This window comes from Somniosus microcephalus, chromosome 6 (genome assembly GCF_052327205.1).
Source record: "Somniosus microcephalus isolate GS21.2 chromosome 6, FLI_Smic_1.0, whole genome shotgun sequence".
NCBI lineage: Eukaryota > Metazoa > Chordata > Chondrichthyes > Squaliformes > Somniosidae > Somniosus > Somniosus microcephalus.
Window position 1 is genome coordinate 213,598,655 of NC_140992.1, and position 18,085 is coordinate 213,616,739.

Sequence of the window (18,085 nt, forward strand, 5' to 3'; positions counted from 1 at the left end):
GATTTATTTAATTAACTGCATTTAAATTCCCCAGCTGCCGTGGTGGGATTTGAACTCACGTCTCTGGATCATTAGTCCAGGCCTCTGCATTACTAGTCCAGTGACATTACCACTATGCTACCGTTCCCTCAAACATGGAGTTCCAGAAAAGATGAGCAAGGATTTGGGAGGCGACACACGTTCAAGGACTTGAGAGGAAAGAGAGGTTGGAGATGGGGTGGAAGTTTGCAAGGATGGAGGAATCAAGGGTTGTTTTTTTGAGGAGGGCTGATGTGGCAGATTTGAAGAGGGGGACAGTATCTTAAGAGAGTGAACCATTAACAATGTCAGTTAACATGGGAGCCAGAAAAGGAAGTTGGGTGGTCAGCAGTTTAGTGGGAATAGGGTCGAGGGAGCAGGAAGTGGGTCTCATGGACAAGATGAGTGTGGAGAGGTCAAGAAGGGAGATCGGCGAGAAACAGGAGAAAGATGCGAGTTCAAGGCTAGGGCAGGGGAGAACCTTAAGAGGAAATTTGGCCCAGTGGGCTAGGGGAAGGAAGGGAAGTGACAGAGGCAGGTGATTGGATGGTCTCAATCTTAGAGACAAAGAAGTCCCTGAGCTCCTCACACTTGTTGGAGGCGAGTGTGGAGGAGACAGGGGTTTAAGAAGACGGTTAGCAGTAGAGAATAGCCGCCGGGGGTTATCTTTGCATTCCAGAATAATCCTGGCGTAGCGAGCAGTTTTGGCAGACAAGAGTAGGACCCAATAATGCTTAATAAAAATACGTAACATCCTGAGCAACAATAAATTACAAGTGACTTTAGCCAAGAAGACATAAGCGTATTCAGTTTATTTTTGCTTATTGGAAATACTATCATTTACTTTAATGGCTCGCTTGCAATAGTAGTTTTCTAGCAACAGCACTCCTGAATGGAGTAGAAACTGATAATATAAAACTGGTGTACAGGGAACGAGCATCATACTGACAGCTTCCATACATGTTTCTGACTCCCAAGTAGAAAACACAAGTATGTTGGTGACATGCACTAAGTGTTCCTCACATGTCTGTGCACAATCAATATACCTGTAATCACCAGCCTGGCAAAACAGAATTCACCAACCACTGGAATATAGCAGAGGCATTCTTTATTCTGAATGTCGTGACTGTAGACTCATAAATACCTGATGGTTTGGCAAATGCAGAGTGCAATTGGGCCTCTGTGCTAAATGGCACCAGCCAATAAGCTTACATTAAGTTGAGAAATATTTGGCAGTCCATAGTTTCTCAAGAATCCCCTCTGTGCACAGAAGGGGGCAGGCTTCAGCCTCCGTCAAATCATTTTGCTGCTCATAATATAGACAGAACAATGTGGTCTTGTCCTTATGGACCAACTCTCCGACAACAAACATGGGGTCTGGGATAGCCGTATTACTCCCAGATCAGCAGCTCTTGTATTTCCCTACCTCTGCAACCCATTACACTGTGTTGCAAATAGTATGCAGTTGGCACACTGGGTTAAAAAGAGTTTACCCCGTGTATAACTCCCCACCCCCATTAAAGCAAGGTGATGTAAACCTAGCAACAAGTTTCTAGCATAATGTTTCTGTGTAGGAGCTAACTGAGCTCAGAGTGATATCATCTACCACAGAACATGTTTTACTCTTGGGCAAGAGATCTATTAGCTCACCTTCTTCTGGGGTGGCGACGATATACAAACCCACTTTCTCATGGGAGAGAAAGGATTTTAACATGTTCATGTGGTTGACCCAGTGCTTATATGCTCAATTGGGTACCTTGACTACATAATGCACCTCAATTACATAACGTTCCTCAATACACCTTTCCATCACTTTGTACGGGCCTAGTGTGCCTCTAACTTATTACACTGACAGTGGAATCAAAGCATTCGGGCCTGCCTGGAACTCTGCGTCTAGCACTGCAGTTGTACCAGCTTTATTGGTAGTCCTGCACAGGCCAACAAAGGTCAGCCCTTACTAAGTATGCACTCTACTACATTTCTGTTCTCGTTGGTGGTCTTCTCTGGCCATACGTCTCTGATTACAAACTGCATGCTCAGCATCTGGATAGTCATAGAAATGGTCAAAACCCTGTAGAGTCTTGGGGTACCTCCCTGAAAGCAAACAATAAAATGGCAAAGTTTTATTCCAATCCTTGGGGATCTGCTCAACACAAGTGCAGCATTCAGATCAGTGTGCCATTAGACCTCTTTACCAGCCCATTTATCTGAAGATGGTATGGGGTGGATTGATTTTATTTTGCTCTGTTACTATAATTAAACGATTAGCTAAAGACAAAGTAAGTCCCTTGATTAGGCAAAACCTCTTCTGGGAACCCAACCAACTCAAGTGAATACCTCACAGTACAACGGCCTCAACAGTTGCAGCCTTGGATGCAAGAGCTACCACACCTGGATACCTAGACACATAACCTACTATAGTTAATAAGTACTATTTCCTTGACTGACTTCTGTTAGGCAAGCAACCACTCTTGAAAGGTTCATTAATAACGGGTAGGGGTTGCAACAGAATTTTGTTATGATCTCCTAGTTTAGCCATACGTTGTTATTGGTTACACGCTCTATAAAATTCAGCTGTGTCTTTAGAAATTAAAGCGATGTAGCAATTTGGTTGGTGCGCATTTTACCCCCTGATGTCCTGCTAGAGGGATACCTTTAGTAAACCTGCAGTACACACTGTCGGAACTTTTCCCATACCTGCCCCTCAACAGATTTGAATCTGTAACATGGGACCAAAAGTCCGTCGTCATAACTATTTATTGAATTTGTATAAAGTGCATTTATAGATTTTTTTAAAGAGAAATTCAAATAATTACTATTTAAGCATTTTCCCCATATTTTGCTCATCACCTCCATAAACTGGAGTCATCCAAAACTCTGCCGCCCGTGTGCTAACTTGCACCAAGTCCTGCTCACCCATCTCCCCTGTGCTTGCTGACCTACATTGACTCCCAATTAAGCAACGACTCGATTTTAAAATTCTCATCCTTGTTTTCAAATCCCTCCATGGCCTCGCCCCCCACCACCCTCTTATTTCTGTAATCTCCTCCAGCCCTATAATCCCCCTAGATCTCTGCCGTCCACCTATTCTGGCTTTTTGAACATCCCCGATTTTAAATGCTCCAACATTGGTGGTTGTGCCTTCAGCTGCCTTGGTCCTCAGCTCGGGATTTCCCCCCCTAAATCTCTCCACTTTTCTTTCCTCCTTTAAGACATTCCTTAAAACGTAACTCTTCGGCCAAACTTTCAATGTCATCTGCCCTAACATCTCCTTATATGGCTCATGTCAAACTTATTTTTGATTACACGCCTGTGAAGCGCTTTGGAACATTTTATTACTTTAAAGGTGCTATATAAATACAAGTTGTTGTTGTAATGTGAAAGAATGTAATGTACTATGGTAATGTTGACAAAGGGAATTCAAACCAGTTTCAACTTGTCCACAAAGGAAAAGATTAACTGGAATTTTGCAAGTTTGCACAATACTGGTCGGTAATCAAGCCTCTAAGACATCAAAAACAAAGTTTTTTTTTTAGAAAATGAAAGGTTAGTGGATTGTCAACAATTCAAATCTGAATCTTGTGAAAAGTTACAGTAGCCTTGGAACTTCTTGTTTACTAAAACAAAACGCATCAGTCAAGGCTTACAATCTGGGGCAGAGTCTATTTTTCTAAATGGCACATCAACTTTGCCCGTTAACAAACTATGTCCAGACAGAAGTCAAGCACTTGAGCTGCATAATTTTCTTCACCTTTCCCTTCCACCTATTAAATTACTTGCGCAATGAATATTAAATTACTTGCGCAATGAACATTATTTTAACAACTGCAATAGTATGACAATAAATGGCTATCACAATAAATAACAATGATGAAATACAAACAAGCTAAATAAATGCCACCATTGATATCACGTTATATTATTCAAATTATTTTACATCAATTTACTGTTCCATACTGCGAATTCAGTGAATCTGAAACCGGTTTAAACTAGATCAACTAAAATTAGCCAACACAAGACTAGAGATAAATTTTACAAATATGCACTATAAATTTTAAAATGAATAACCTTGAAAGAGACCTTCAATATTATGGGGGCCATTTCCCCCGGATACTTTGGGCGTTAGAGTCTCCGAGGTGGTCAAGCTGAAATGCCGGTTTAGCCCAAGATGCCATCTTGGTAAAGGAGTTGAGCTTGCACTAGGAATGGTTGCCCAGAGGATCGTCAAGCAGCTGATTGCCACTAAAATTGCCTGCGAGCGCTCATTAAGGAGGCTGCATGGCATTTTGGTGGCTAGCACTTGATCTAACGCCCTCTCCCAACAGTGACCAGCTGATTGGGAGCAAACTAGTCGTTGCAGAGAATTTTGAGCATTACTTAAAGGTATAAAGGTTTATTGTTCACTTGCTGCTGGAGGTTTGAAGAGGACTTTTGAAACACATCGAGACACAGTCTGGGACACTTTGTCAAGACTTCACCAACACTATCAACATTTATTCTGGAAATTCTCTGAGGACTTTACCTAAAAAGAGTAAGTGCTGTACTACTCTACCTTATCGCAGTCACCAGGAGGAAGGAAGTGCTTGGTCATCGGCATCTTGCTAGAGGTCCCCCTTGGACTGCAGGAGAAAATGAGGCCAGGCAGAGCAGCACCAGTTGCTGCAGGAGAGGGACAGGAGGGCGAGGTGGACTCCTTCCCCCCTGCAGGTACAGGACTTCACTCCTCCTCTGGACCTCCTCTACCAGGACCTCCAGTGCCGCGACCGAGAACCTGGGCACCCTCTCACTCGGTCCCGGAGCCATCCTGAAACGTGCCGCTGTGCATCAGCCAGCATGCTCCACGCCTTCAGTGGAAGTGGGTGAGTGGGGCCCACATATACTGCTCCACGAAAATTGCGTCTAATCAGTGCTCGAGTGCTAAACCTGCGGGTGTCTGTTTTAGCACCTCCATACAAGTTTAAATTATGGTAATCAGCAATTAGGACCAAAATTGAGTGCTAAACCCAGACTTTCAAACAGGTGTGCGTTATTAGCACAGCAGCCATTTAGCACCTGTTTCCACCCTTTCACCAAAATAACCCCCCATGACTTTAAAAAATGGGGGAATTTGGTCCCCAATTTAAGGTTCCCCTACATTCCCTCTAGAGACATTAATTATTCCCAGTGCAAGAAACTAGCATCCATTCTTCACCCAAGGGCTAAGTCTATTCAGGATACTATTTTTGGACATTTGGAGATGTTCAAAAACTGAGGTGCAAGAGCTCAGATGTTTCTTACCAGTGAGAAAATACCTTGTCTCTATTTCACACCTTCCCAAATTAACAGGTTCAGATTAGGAAGCCACTGTATGCAAGATCTATGGAACGAACCCACATTGTTCATGGTATAAAATGAGACTTTGAGTATGGAGATAAACACACATTTCTACAACTGAATTCTAATAGTCATTGTTGTATTTGGCTTCTAATCCTCAAATCACTAATACGGAATTAATTTACACTTAACCAGCTCTATTCTGCAACAAAATTTAATCTAAACTCAACATTTCTCATGCGTAATTTACTCAATTATTTCCCCACCCCAAAAAAACTAATTTTCACAATTTAAAGCAGGGGACTATTATTTCATCAATTAATATAACGCTGGTGTGTCACTCTCTAACATAACCATGACCGAGAAAAAAGGAGACGTCCAAGGAAGAAATAAATATAAACTGATGAGAATTTAATGGAAACAAAAAGCAGGCAAAGACTGAACACAGCACCAGCAGATATTAAAAGAAACAGTGCTGGTGGAAACGGGGGGGGGGGGTTAGAGAACATTAAACAACCAAGACAGTGAAAGGATTGAGAATTAACTGGTGAATGAAGAAAGAGAGCAGAGGACAAGGTGGAAAACTGTCTCTCCAAGTGCTCTTTGTCTCACGGAAATAGCTCATGCAGGGGTCATTTTACTGACTGCAGAGATAGTTGTGCAAACTGGATTTTTGATTGCTATTTAAATCACATGAAAACAAAGTGGTGACACTCTTGCATATTTATGATTAGTTTTCATTTATCACATTTTTTAAAAACTACATAAACTTGCAAAAACACAACCTCAAAAATGCATCTTCTAGATTTCCTGCAGGAGTTCCTTGTTGCCAATCTCCCTCACTATGGATCCACAAAAGTGCATTAGGTTTGTACTTCTGCAGTGGATCAGTTGAATAGTTATTTTCAAAATCATGAATAGTGTGTTGAAAGGACTAGGAATGAATGCTGCAGAAAATAGTTTTGATTCTTTTAAATCTATTTTTAAGACAACAGAAAGCATGTAACTGTCAATCTTGACAAGCATGTGCTATAAAGAGCAGCCTGTATTTGTCCATCATTTGCTTCACTAGTTTTGTCTTGGAGCGTCTCTAAATAACATGTAAATTTATGCAGACTCAATCTTTTATACAATATACAATCATTGTAACACATTCAATGCAACAGTTGCAAAGGTTTTGCAGGATGCTTTCCAAGGAGACATTTTAATCTTGGAATATTGTCAGGGGTCATTTATTAGAAAGCATAGTAAGTTATTACTCCATTTTTCTTGCTTTTTTCAAACTAGAGATAAAAGAAATAAAACTGCAAATCCAAGAATTCTGAAAAAGTCTGCCACCATTCTCAGTATATGGGAAACTGAGCTAAGTAAACAAGAATGCATCACAAAGGCATTTAAGTACAAGTTGAATGGGTTATTTTAACCCTATATTGGTAGGCCATGTTTGGAATAGTGTGTGTCATTTGGGGCACTCAACCTTCAAAAGGACATCAATGTACCAAAAAGAGTTTGGAGAAGGATTACTGGATCAGCACCTTAACTGCTAAACTTAACATCCAGTCCTGCATCACTGGCTCAATGCGGCTGCAGGGTTTACAACAACAACTTGTATTTATATAGCGCCTTTAACATAGTAAAATGTCCCAAGGCACTTCACAGGAGCATTATCAAACAAAATTTGACAGAGCTACATAAGGAGATACAGTATTAGGACAGGTGACCAAAACCAAAAGGTTTTAAGGAGCGTCGTAAAAGGTGAAGAGAGAGGTAGACAGGTTTAGGGAGAGAATTCCAGAACTTAGGGCCTAGGCAGCTGAAGGCAAGGCATAAAAATCGGGGATGCGCAAGAGGCCAGAATTGGAGGAACGCAGAGAACTCGGAGGTTTGTAGGGCTGGAGGAAGTTAGAGAGATAGGGAGGGGCGAGGCCATGGAAGGATATGAAAACAAGGATGAGAATTTTAATCGAGGCATTGCCAGACCGACATTGCCAATGTAGATCAGCAAGCACAGGGGCTATTGCTGAACGGGACTTGGTGCAAGTTAGAATACGGGCAGCAAAGTTTTGGACAAGCTCATGTGTATGGAGGGTGGAAATTAGCGGCTGGCCAAAAGTGCACTGGAATAGTTGTGTCTAAAGGCAACAAAGCCATGGATGAGGGTTTCATCAGCAGATGTGCTGAGGCGGGGCAGAGACAGACAATGTTACGGAGGCGGAAGTAGGTAGTCTTGGTGACGGAGAGGATATGGGGTTGGAGGCTCAGCTCATGGTCAAATAGCAGCCAGGGTTGCGAATGGTCTGGTTCCGCCTCAGACAGTGGCCAAGGAGAGGGATGGAGTCTGAAATAACAACAGAAAATGCTGGAAAAACTCAGCAGGCCAGGCAACATCCGTGGAGAGAGAAACAGAGTTAACGTTTCAGGTCGAAACCCTTCTTCAGAGCTGAGAAAAAAAAAGGCAGGAAATGAAACAGATTAAAAGGCCAGTTTGGGGGCTGGGAAATGAAGGAGGGGATGAAAGAACAAAAGGGAAGGTCTGGGAGGTGAAGAGACATTAAGAGATATTCAAGACGAGATGAGATAGTAATAGGACAGGTAAAGAGACAAAAGATGGCTCTAGATGAAGTGTGAAATACGCTGGCAGAATGAGAGACAGCTGCCATGTGGGAGAGAAAAAAAGGAAAAGGCACAAACCAAAGGCGTGGATAAAAAATATAAAAATATACAGTAATAGGGGCCGAGGTTATGATCTGAAATTGTTGAACTCTATGTTGAGTCCAGAGGGCTGTAGAGTGCTTAATCAAAAGATGAGGTGCTGTTCCTCGAGCTTACGTTGAGCTTCCGTGGAACAATGCAAGAGGCCGAGGACGGTGAGGTCTGAGTGGGAATGGAGCGGTGAATTGAAATGACAGGCGACCGGAAGCTCGGGGTCACCCTTACGGACTGAACGGAGGTGTTCCGCAAAGCGGTCACCCAATCTGCGTTTGGTCTCCCCAATGTAGAGGAGAACACATCGTGAGCAGCGAATACAGAATATTAGATTGCAAGAAGTACAAGTAAATCGCTGTTTCACCTGGAAGGGGTGTTTGGGGCCCTGGACAGTGGGAAGGGGGGGGAAGTATAAGGGCAGGTGTTGCATCTCCTGCGCTTGCACGGGAAGGTGCCGGGCGAAGGGGAAGGGGTGCTGGGGGTGATAGAGGAGTGGACTAGAGTGTCTCGGAGGGTGCGGTCCCTATGGAATGCTGAAAGGAGAGGGGAGGGGAAGATGTGTTTGGTGGTGGGATCACGTTGGAGGTGGCGGAAATGGCGGAGGACGATCCGTTGAATGTGGGGGCTGGTGGGGTGAAAGGTGAGGATAAGGGGAACCCTATCGTGGTTCCAGGAGGGAGGGGCAGGGGTGAGGGCAGAAGTGCGGGAGATAGAACGGACACGGTCGAGGGCCGTGTCAACCACGGTAGAGGGGAATCCTCGGTTGAGGGAAAGGGAAGACATGTCGGAAGCACTGGTGTGGAAGGTGACATTGTCGGAGCAGATGCGGCGGAGACGGAGAAACTGGGAGAATGGAATAGAATCCTTACAGGAGGCGGGGTGGGAGGAAGTGTAGTCCAGGTAGCTGTGGGAGTCAGTGGGCTTGTAGTGAATGTTGGTCAATAACCTATCTCCAGAGATGGAGACGGTGGCTAGGGAATGGAGTTTGTGGGGACCGAATCAATGGCTTCGGTCTTCCCAATATTTAACTGGAGGATATTCCTCCTCATCCAATACTGGATGTCGGACAAGCAGCGTGACAAATCAGAGGCAGTGGAGGGGTCAAGAGAGGTGCTGGTGAGGTAGGGCTGCGTGTCATCATGGTACATGGAGCCTGGCAGTTTTTCGGATGATGTTGCCGAGGGGCAGTATGTAGATGAGAAATAGGAGGGGGCCAAGGATAGATTCTTGGGGACTGCAACAATAACCGTGTGGGAGCGGGAAGAGAAGCCATTGCAGGGGATTCCCTGGCTACGACTAGATAGTTTGTAATGAAACTAGGCGATTTGAACACAAGGATGAGAATTTTAGATTTAAGACATTGCCATACCGAGAGCCAGCGTAGGTCAGCAAGCACAGGGGTGAATGGGACTTGGTGCGATATACAGCATGTACTGCAACAATTTACCATGCTTACTTCAAAAGCATCTTCATCCACTGCGACCTCTACCGCAGTGAAGGGCAGGAGCAGCAATGTCATAGGAACACTATCACCTCTATGTCACATACCATATTGACAATATACTACCATTGCTTTAGCGTCATTTTCTTGCTGTTGCTGCACACTGGTATCTAGATAATGCATGTCAAGGCACCAATTTAACTAATTACTGTTTAAAGCAGCCAATTCCTGTTAAAAATTAAATCTGTTGCCAAGAAAAACAAAACTTGTCTACGTTAAGAAACTTCCTTCGTTAGTGATTCCAGAATTGATACATGGCTCGACACCAACACTGCAACCGTAGTGTAAATGAACCTGAATCTCATGGCAGTGACTGACCTGACCAGAACAAAATGGAGTGAGACTGTTTAAAGAAGGGACTCTCCCCTCTGCTTTGCTCGGGAGCAAATTTGGGCCTCAAAACCTGATGTAGACAGCAGAATGTCAGTCTGATGTCAAAACAGCTGTGCAATGACACTGAACTTAGTGTTAATGTGTCTTATACATTGAATAGTTTGCATTTACATTTCTTGGACAATCCAAGCTTTGCTGAGATCACAGTCTATGCACTGGCATTGAAGGAAATACTTAATAGATAACTTTCATTAGGGATTTAGTATTGTAAAAATTCTTTGCTCTTAAGCAGAGTACTCAAAGACAATGCTCCATTATGCTGCAAATTGTGCCAAAATTTGGTGTGAAATTAATATGCAACTATCAAATCTGAAATTACAGGAAACATTGGTTTATCCGGAGGTTGTATGTCCGGAATAGTCGATCTAACGGCAAAAATCAGGAGCCGTTTTCTGTAAGTTTTTTTAGTTCTCGTTCTTTTTTTTCCCCCCAGTCAGGCACTGCAAGGTCTGTAACTATAGCAACAGCTTCAGCTAGAGACGCTTGCAGCTGCAGCCGACTCTTTAGAAGCTGTTGCTAAGCAACAGTGTTTGTTGTCAGATACGGAGATGAAAACCTCCGTATGCTTCAACATTAACTTTGTATGTCCTGCAGTTTAGATAGATCGGCAACACGCCGGTCCGGATATCACAAAGTTTCCTGTAGTGTGCTGAAACCGACTTCACAAAGGCTGGCAAAAACAGGTGACTTCATGATGAAGTATTGCTCTGTATAAGTGGCACCCATGAGTTTTCAAGGAAAGCTGAGCACCACTGATTGCAGCCAACAGAATACAGCAAGAAAGAATAAGGCAGCACTGTTTGATGTGCCTCACTTGGGGAGCTGGCACAAATATTATTACGGCAAAAAAGACAGCAATAGCTCAGCTTCCGTCAACTGGAATTTGAGGAGACTGAAAATATGTTTGTGCTTTGGGACAGCACACAGACAACGGCCATGTATTTGGCTGGCTCACTGACTGGCTTCCTCGCAGTATTACATCAGTACCACAGCCTAATCTTACTCATTTTAATTGAAAAAGTAATGAAAAGGTGGAAGGGTTCTAAAAGAGCTCTACTATTATAGATCTCTGCAATTTAAGCTATTTACTAGTTTAGTACTGGCTTCTCTTAACCCAGAAAAACTACCAAAAAAATCTTTGTTTTTATTATAACTTGGCATTTTTCTATTACAGCTCATTTTTGACTGCATACCTGTAAGAGTAAAACCTGAATAATCTACCTAGCTAAAATATACTTTAATAAAGACATTACTGCAGGTACTTAACAATTGCAGCCGTAAGTAACTGCACATTTATGTTGTCAGAGGCTGCATTACTTGGCCTTTGAATAGGAGATCAATGTAGTATCTGATAGATGTTATGCTTCAAATGATCCAGATGGCTGCCATAAAGGAGCTGGAATAGATGATTCACTAAACCAGTCAGGGCATGAAGAATTGAGCATTGCTACACTTTCTCTTGGAATGGCTCAGTGTTCCCTTGGGGTTAATTTTAAATGACCTTTTTGAACCTGTAGATGTCCTCAATCCAACCCTCAGTAAACTGACAGACCCCCATGGCATTCTCGGACAGATATTCTAGGTATTACAAATATAAAGTAAATAGATAAATGTAAATCCAGTATTGCCTTCTTATTGAGGGAAGTGGATTAAAAAATAGTTTTTAACATTAGGACTCCTGACCGATCCTTTTTCCCTTCCCAAGGGAAGTTTTCAGTGTTGCCTTCCACTGCCAATATGGATAAGGAAACTACTCAGAAAACATTCAATAGGTCCTACTCTTGAGCTACAGGATCTCTACATCACCCAGCCAACTTTATGGAACTGTCTACAGTTCATCAGCTAGCCTTGCTACAGATCAGGATGTGATATCAGTTATTTAAAAGACATTAATATTTAGTGTAACTTGACAAAAATAATCTACAAATGCTCATATTGCCCATTTTTTATATTAAACTCATTTTACCTTTAGACCCTTCAAAAAAAGTGTTTTTGCATTGCCTTTTCCAATATAGCCAGTTAATGTCTACAGCCATAATTGTTTGTTTCATCTACAATGTTCAGCCCACCTACAGCCTGAAAAATGACTGCCCATATAGTCAGAGACAGTGGTTCATGTTGCTACTATGGCACTACAACCTCTGAAGACACCAGAGTGAAACACATTGGAATATTACATACGGTATAATCAGACTCTAATCAGCTCACACTTAAAAGATTTCACAATTTTGACAAGAACGAACTTGTATTTATACGCAACTTACATGCCATTGAAACAAAACCAAAATCATAATTGCTTTCAAGATGGCATAAAATGGCAGATGTACATTTAATATATGAACAGTGCATTTATTTTTTGGAAGCAAGGCTAATGGTGCTCTGAATTCACTCCAATTATACTATACGATGGATTCAAAGCACTGGAGGCAACACAAACAACTGCATCATCTTATATGTGCACAGTTGTTCAAAGGTCAAAAGCAACTTTTAAGATCCCCCACTAAGGAAAGGTCCATATAATCCAGCAATGTAAAAATCACCAGCATAACTTCATTTATTTTATAGGAAGTCCCATAATATAAAAGTAGCATGAGATAGTGAAATAAAAATAGAAAATGCTGAAATATTCAGCAGGTCAGGCAGCATCTGTGGAGAGAGAAACAGAGTTAAAGTTTCAGGTCGATGACCTTTCATCAGACCTTTTGTTCTAATGAAAGGTCATCGACCTGAAACGTTAACTGTTTCTCTCTCCACAAATGTTGCCGGACCTGCTGAGTATTTCCAGCATTTTCGGTTTTTAATTCCAGCATCCGCAGTATTCTGCTCTTGTATGAGATATAGTGATCTCAGCCCATTTATCTAATCTTCACTTCAGCTGCCTAGGCCCCAAGTGCTGGAATTCCCTCCCTAAAGCTCTCCACCTCTCTATCCTTTAAATTGACCAGCAAGTTCTGGAGATTCGAAACTCATGATGTATCTCTCATTGCCCTGAACTTGCTGGCCGAGTTGCACATTAATAAAGGCGTGCGGCATTAACCCACCATTATTTTTTCAACAAGATTCGGCCCAATGGTCCAGAATTTGCTGTAATAGGATATCTATCGGCATCTGCTAAGTTCGACTTGCCCCTACACCTTCAGCTCAAAAAACTTTCACCCACAAAGTTGCTGAGTGCAAGCAGATACCGGGTGCGCAGGGAGGGAAACAGGGCATCTGGGATCTGAGTGATCAGGGCAAGCAACAGGGTATCTCCTTAGCCAATCAGATTGAAGGACTGGGAATTAAACATAGGAAAGATGAGAAGGTGGATGAATTCAATGTCAAATCAGGTACAGAAAGTGAAATAAAGACTGGATTGAGAGAGGAAAGAGACAAGGAAAAAGAAAAAAAAATATTTTTTAAAAATCTCCAACAATAATTAAAATCTGAAGGAATGAGACTCAACATTTGTAAAAATTAATTTTCAGTGCCAAAAAGATTGTTTGGCGGTAATTAAGACTTGCCACGCCATTAAAAATTAACTTACACTTGAATGGACAAGCCCTAACTTTTTCTGGCATGTTTAGTGGGTATCTATCACGCAAGTACCCCAACTCCACGCCGTTCCATGTATTTGAATGTCGATACTCACGGCGAGAAAATGTTATAGCGAAGCTTTTGGAGGAGCAGGTCAACCGGACAGCAACTTCCTGATTTCCGCATTTAACTCCGCACGTGCGGTCGCCGGAAGTTGCTGTCCGATTTACTCTTTAATAACGGTGAGTGCTGACAGACTCACCATTATTTTTACCACAGAATCCAGGCCAATATGTTTTTTGCATTTCTCCAACAGAATATTGCACTGGGGCCCTCTACTGTTTATTGTGTGAATTTCACAAAGCTTTCTTCGGTTAACAATTCTACACACATTTTTACATGGTTCCTATAATTTGGTTTCTTTAAACTTGAAAATAGTTTTGATTCTATTAATTTAGCAGAACATTAGCTTGAAGTATATAATGGTCACCGTGTATATGTCAAACTTGTGAGTTTTTAAGATTGAAGAAGTCCATTCCTCAAGGAAGAAAGTAATTACAAAATGTCTATGTCAAGAAGTATTAATCTAGTCAAGTCAAATATTATCTTTATCTAGCGACTGTGTTTATATAATGACAAGAAGTCTTGAATCTTAACTCACCGGATGTGAACATACATTTCATCCACAAATGGTGGAGTGCCACATTTACACCTTTTGTTATGAACACGCACACACACACAGGATTCTGAATAAGAATAAATGCTTACAGTTCAGCTCTACCACAGAATTCTCTGACCAATTTCAATTTAAAAGTTAGTTACACTGCATGGATAGCTATGGTTCATCGTGACTGCAATACCTTCAGGTGCCCTCCATTGTGGCCACACATAAGATGGCATGTACGAGCAGGCCAAAGACCCTTTCAACTTGATGAATCTAGGTACGGCATGCTGGCCTCTTGGGCAGCTCCACTGGCTGTCTTGGTAACTCTGGGCCTGCATAGCACTCAGAAACAGATAGTCAGTAAAGCCACAATGGCCAGGTGAACAAACACACTGCTATTACTCAAAATAATAGGATGTAGATTACACTAATTATCCAATGAGTTACTGATCTCTGACTATCAAGTCAAAATGACAACAAACACCCCCTTCATACTCAGATTATCTCCGACAGCAAGTGTATTATTGGAGACAATCCTATAGGGGCAGGCACCAAAACCCTCCTCAGCAAGGGATTTGACTGGGTGCCTCTGACCCAGAGTGCCTCCAGTACCAAATCTAAACAGCTTCTTCCACTGCTACTTGGCATAAGGTCTTCCAACTTAGGCCTGGTCAGCACCATCAATATGTTTGTGCCATTATTCAGACATTCCCCACGTTATCAGGGATTGTCCCAGAAGATTCCAAGTCAAATATGACTCTGTACTAACTGTGGATATACAGTTACTTTAGGGAGGGTTTACACTGTGACCAGCAGCAAAAGCCCATTTACACTGCTTGGCTGGAACTTTAATTGTCCTGTTTACATTTCCCAATAGTTAGAAATGTAAATGTTAAAGAGCAAGGGATGGAGAAACCCTACTCTCTAAATACTGAAGCGCCCAGGGGCTCCAATGCACCCCCTAAATACTTTGTAAAACAGGTTTGACTGAAGTGAGATAATACTACCTCCATGGAGTCTCTCTCCACTCCAGAATCAGGCTGAGCCCCAATTCTAGATTACCAGTGGAAGTTTGAAAAGACTTGTATTTCTATAGCACCTTTCACAATCTCAGGATGACCCAAAGCACTTTACAGTCAATGAAGTGTAGTCCCGGTTTTAAGGTAGGAAACGCAGCAGCCAATTTGCACACAGCAAAGTCCAACACCAAAGAGATAAATGACCAGATAATTTGTTTTAGTGATGTTGGTAGAATGATCAATATTAACCAGGACAGCAGGGGGAACTCCTCTGCTCTTCTTCAAAATAGTGTTATGGGATCTTTACGTCCACGTGAGAGGGGAGATGAGGTCTCGGTTTAACATCTCATCCAAAAGATGGCACCTTCGACAGTACAGCACTCCCTCAGCAATACACAGGACTGTTAACCTAGTTTTGGACTCGATTCTCTGGAGCGCAACTTGAACCCATGACCTTTTGACTCAGACTACCACTGAGCCACATTGTCTGTGCAAAGCAGAACTTCCTTCACATCAACACTAAACTGGCAGTGTCAATGCATCCTTTAGAGTCACTACTGGGATTGCCGAATAGCTACACACGTGCAACTTTCCCACTGTTGCCAAACTTGTCAAAATTTAAACAGGACAATTTGGCAACAGCAACCAGCTCACTTACTGAATTGCTTCATTAATATAAAACCAGCAGTACTGTAAATGACTAGTGTAAAGCTCAAGCAATTTATGATCACACTGACCCCGAGATCATCAGAATTCTGGCTTGATGTTGACAGTGCAAGGGTGTTTAATTACCATAGTCATAACGGCAGCCCACAAGAGCCATTTCATCAATAAAGATATTGAAATTCACCTCGTTCACTGTGTCAGGCACAATGACTTCTCCAGACAAGTTCATCAAATCACCTCATGAGCACCGAGTCCTGGGCCCTGTTTAAAATCAAAACAAGAAACTGTATCCTCCTGCAGTGAAATGGAGTGAACCCCCATGAAACATGGATATAGCTATTGTGAAAGGTCATCCAGGAGCAGAATATAATAGGCTCATGACTTTTGAACCAAACATAGAAACATAAAAGATAGGAGCAGGAGTAGGCCATTCGGCCCCTCGAGCCTGCTCCGCCATTCAATGAGATCATGGTTGATCATCCAAATTCAGTACCCTGTCCCTGCTTTCTCCCCATATCCCTTGATCCCTTTAGCCTTAAGAAATATATCTAACTCCTTCTTGAATATATTTAATGAATTGGCCTCAACTGCCTTCTGTGGTAGAGAATGCCACAGGTTCACCACTCTCTGGGTGAAGAAATTCCTCCTCATCTCAGTCCTAAATAGCTTACCCCTTATCCTTAGACTGTGACCCCTGGTTCTGGAATCCCCCACCATCGGGAACATCCTTCCTGCATCTAGTCTGTCCAGTCCTGTTAGAATTTTATAAGTTTCAATGAGATCCCCTCTCATTCTTCGAAACTCTAGCGAATATAAGCCTAATCGACTCAATCTCTCTTCATACGTCATTCCTGCCATCCCAGGTATCAGTCTGGTGAATCTTTGTTGCACTCCCTCCATGGCAAGAACATCCTTCCTCGGATAAGACGACCAAAACTGCACACAATACTCAAGGTGTGGTCTCACCAAGGCCCTGTACAACTGCAGCAAGACATCCTTGTTCCTGTACTCGAATCCTCTCGCGATGAAGGCCAACATACCATTTGCCTTCTTAACCGCCTGCTGCACCTGCATGCTTACCAAGACATTCCTATTCATTTGGTACCTTTTCTTGAAGTTTTGCAAACTAACAGCACAGGAACAAAAGGAAAGGGAGGCAAGAGATATGTAGCCCATCCCTGCATATACAGAAAGGCACCAACCATCGAACCAAATAAAAGCAAAATTGCTGTCCTTCTGTCTTTTTCTTAAGGCACAGGGGAAAGGGAGAGGGAAAGAAATCTTCTTGTACAACTGACAGCAACCTCTAACCAATAATAAAAATTATCCATGTAACACTTTTCTGCACTAAGAACATAAGAAAGATCATGATGATGAAAGGCCATCTCTCCGGTACGCTCACTCCCCATTATAGTGAATAACTTTTTTTTACACAAGAATCTCAATGTTTTGCCTCTACTATCATGCATGGTACATTATTCAAAATATTTATCATTTTGAGTTCTTCCTAATAGATCGGTTTGAAATGTGCCTCCAAGTGAGAAAAGAAACAGCAGAAATTCAAGAGGATAAAGAAATGAAACAAAAAACAATAAATGGACAAAAATACTTTAAAAAGGAATGTCACAAGATAATTATTTGAACAGTTTGATTTTGAAGTGAAGTGGATGATTAGATGTTCTTCCAAATCAGTAGACTAGTGCCAAATGGAATCCCATTTGTGAAAAGAAAATTTCAGAAATGAGGATAAAATAACCATTGCCTTTTAGTAATAGAGGAGGAATGTTTAGTATTAAGTTGCTTGCATTCCTCCATTTATAAACTTACAGCTAAATAGAAATAGAAATTCAGTGTGATTACAATTTCTGGAGAGGTAAGATTATATTATAAAACCACAAGTTACAATAATCTAAACTCCAAAATGAAACAGCAGCTGAAAAGTTATTTCCAGATGTCCAGTTTCTTAAAGTGTTCATACAAAAAGAAAATACTGCAGATGCTGGAAATCTGAAATAAAAACAGAAAATGCTGGAGACACTCAGCAGGTCAGGCAGCATCTGAGAAGAGAGAAACAGAGTTAACGTTTCAGGTCAATGACCTTTCGTCAGAACCGGAAAAAAGCAGGAAATGGAACAGATTTTTAAGCAAGTCCTCAGCAAAGGCCCGAGCTTCATCCCATTACGCCCCCACCTCAATGAATTTCGAGCTCGGCACGATGCTGAGCTCTTTTTCCGCCGCCTTCATCTCCTTTCACCCACTTCTTTGGCCATGAGTCTTCCCCCTGCATGG

General features: G+C 42.1%; 1 protein-coding gene across 3 annotated transcripts in view; it reads right to left on the reverse strand.

The window, feature by feature from the left end:
* Window positions 1-18,085, reverse strand: part of slc12a4 (solute carrier family 12 member 4) — a 184,102-nt gene that overhangs the window by 154,785 nt on the left and 11,232 nt on the right. Inside the window, exon 1 of one of the 3 annotated variants that reach the window (XM_085991381.1) lies at window positions 1,977-2,097. The exons of the other annotated variants lie outside the window; for them this stretch is intronic. Coding sequence (XP_085847507.1) covers window positions 1,977-2,073 — 97 coding nt within the window. The 5' untranslated portion in view covers window positions 2,074-2,097. Of the gene's footprint in view, window positions 1-1,976; window positions 2,098-18,085 lie in introns of those variants that run through there. 3 annotated transcript variants of the gene reach the window in all.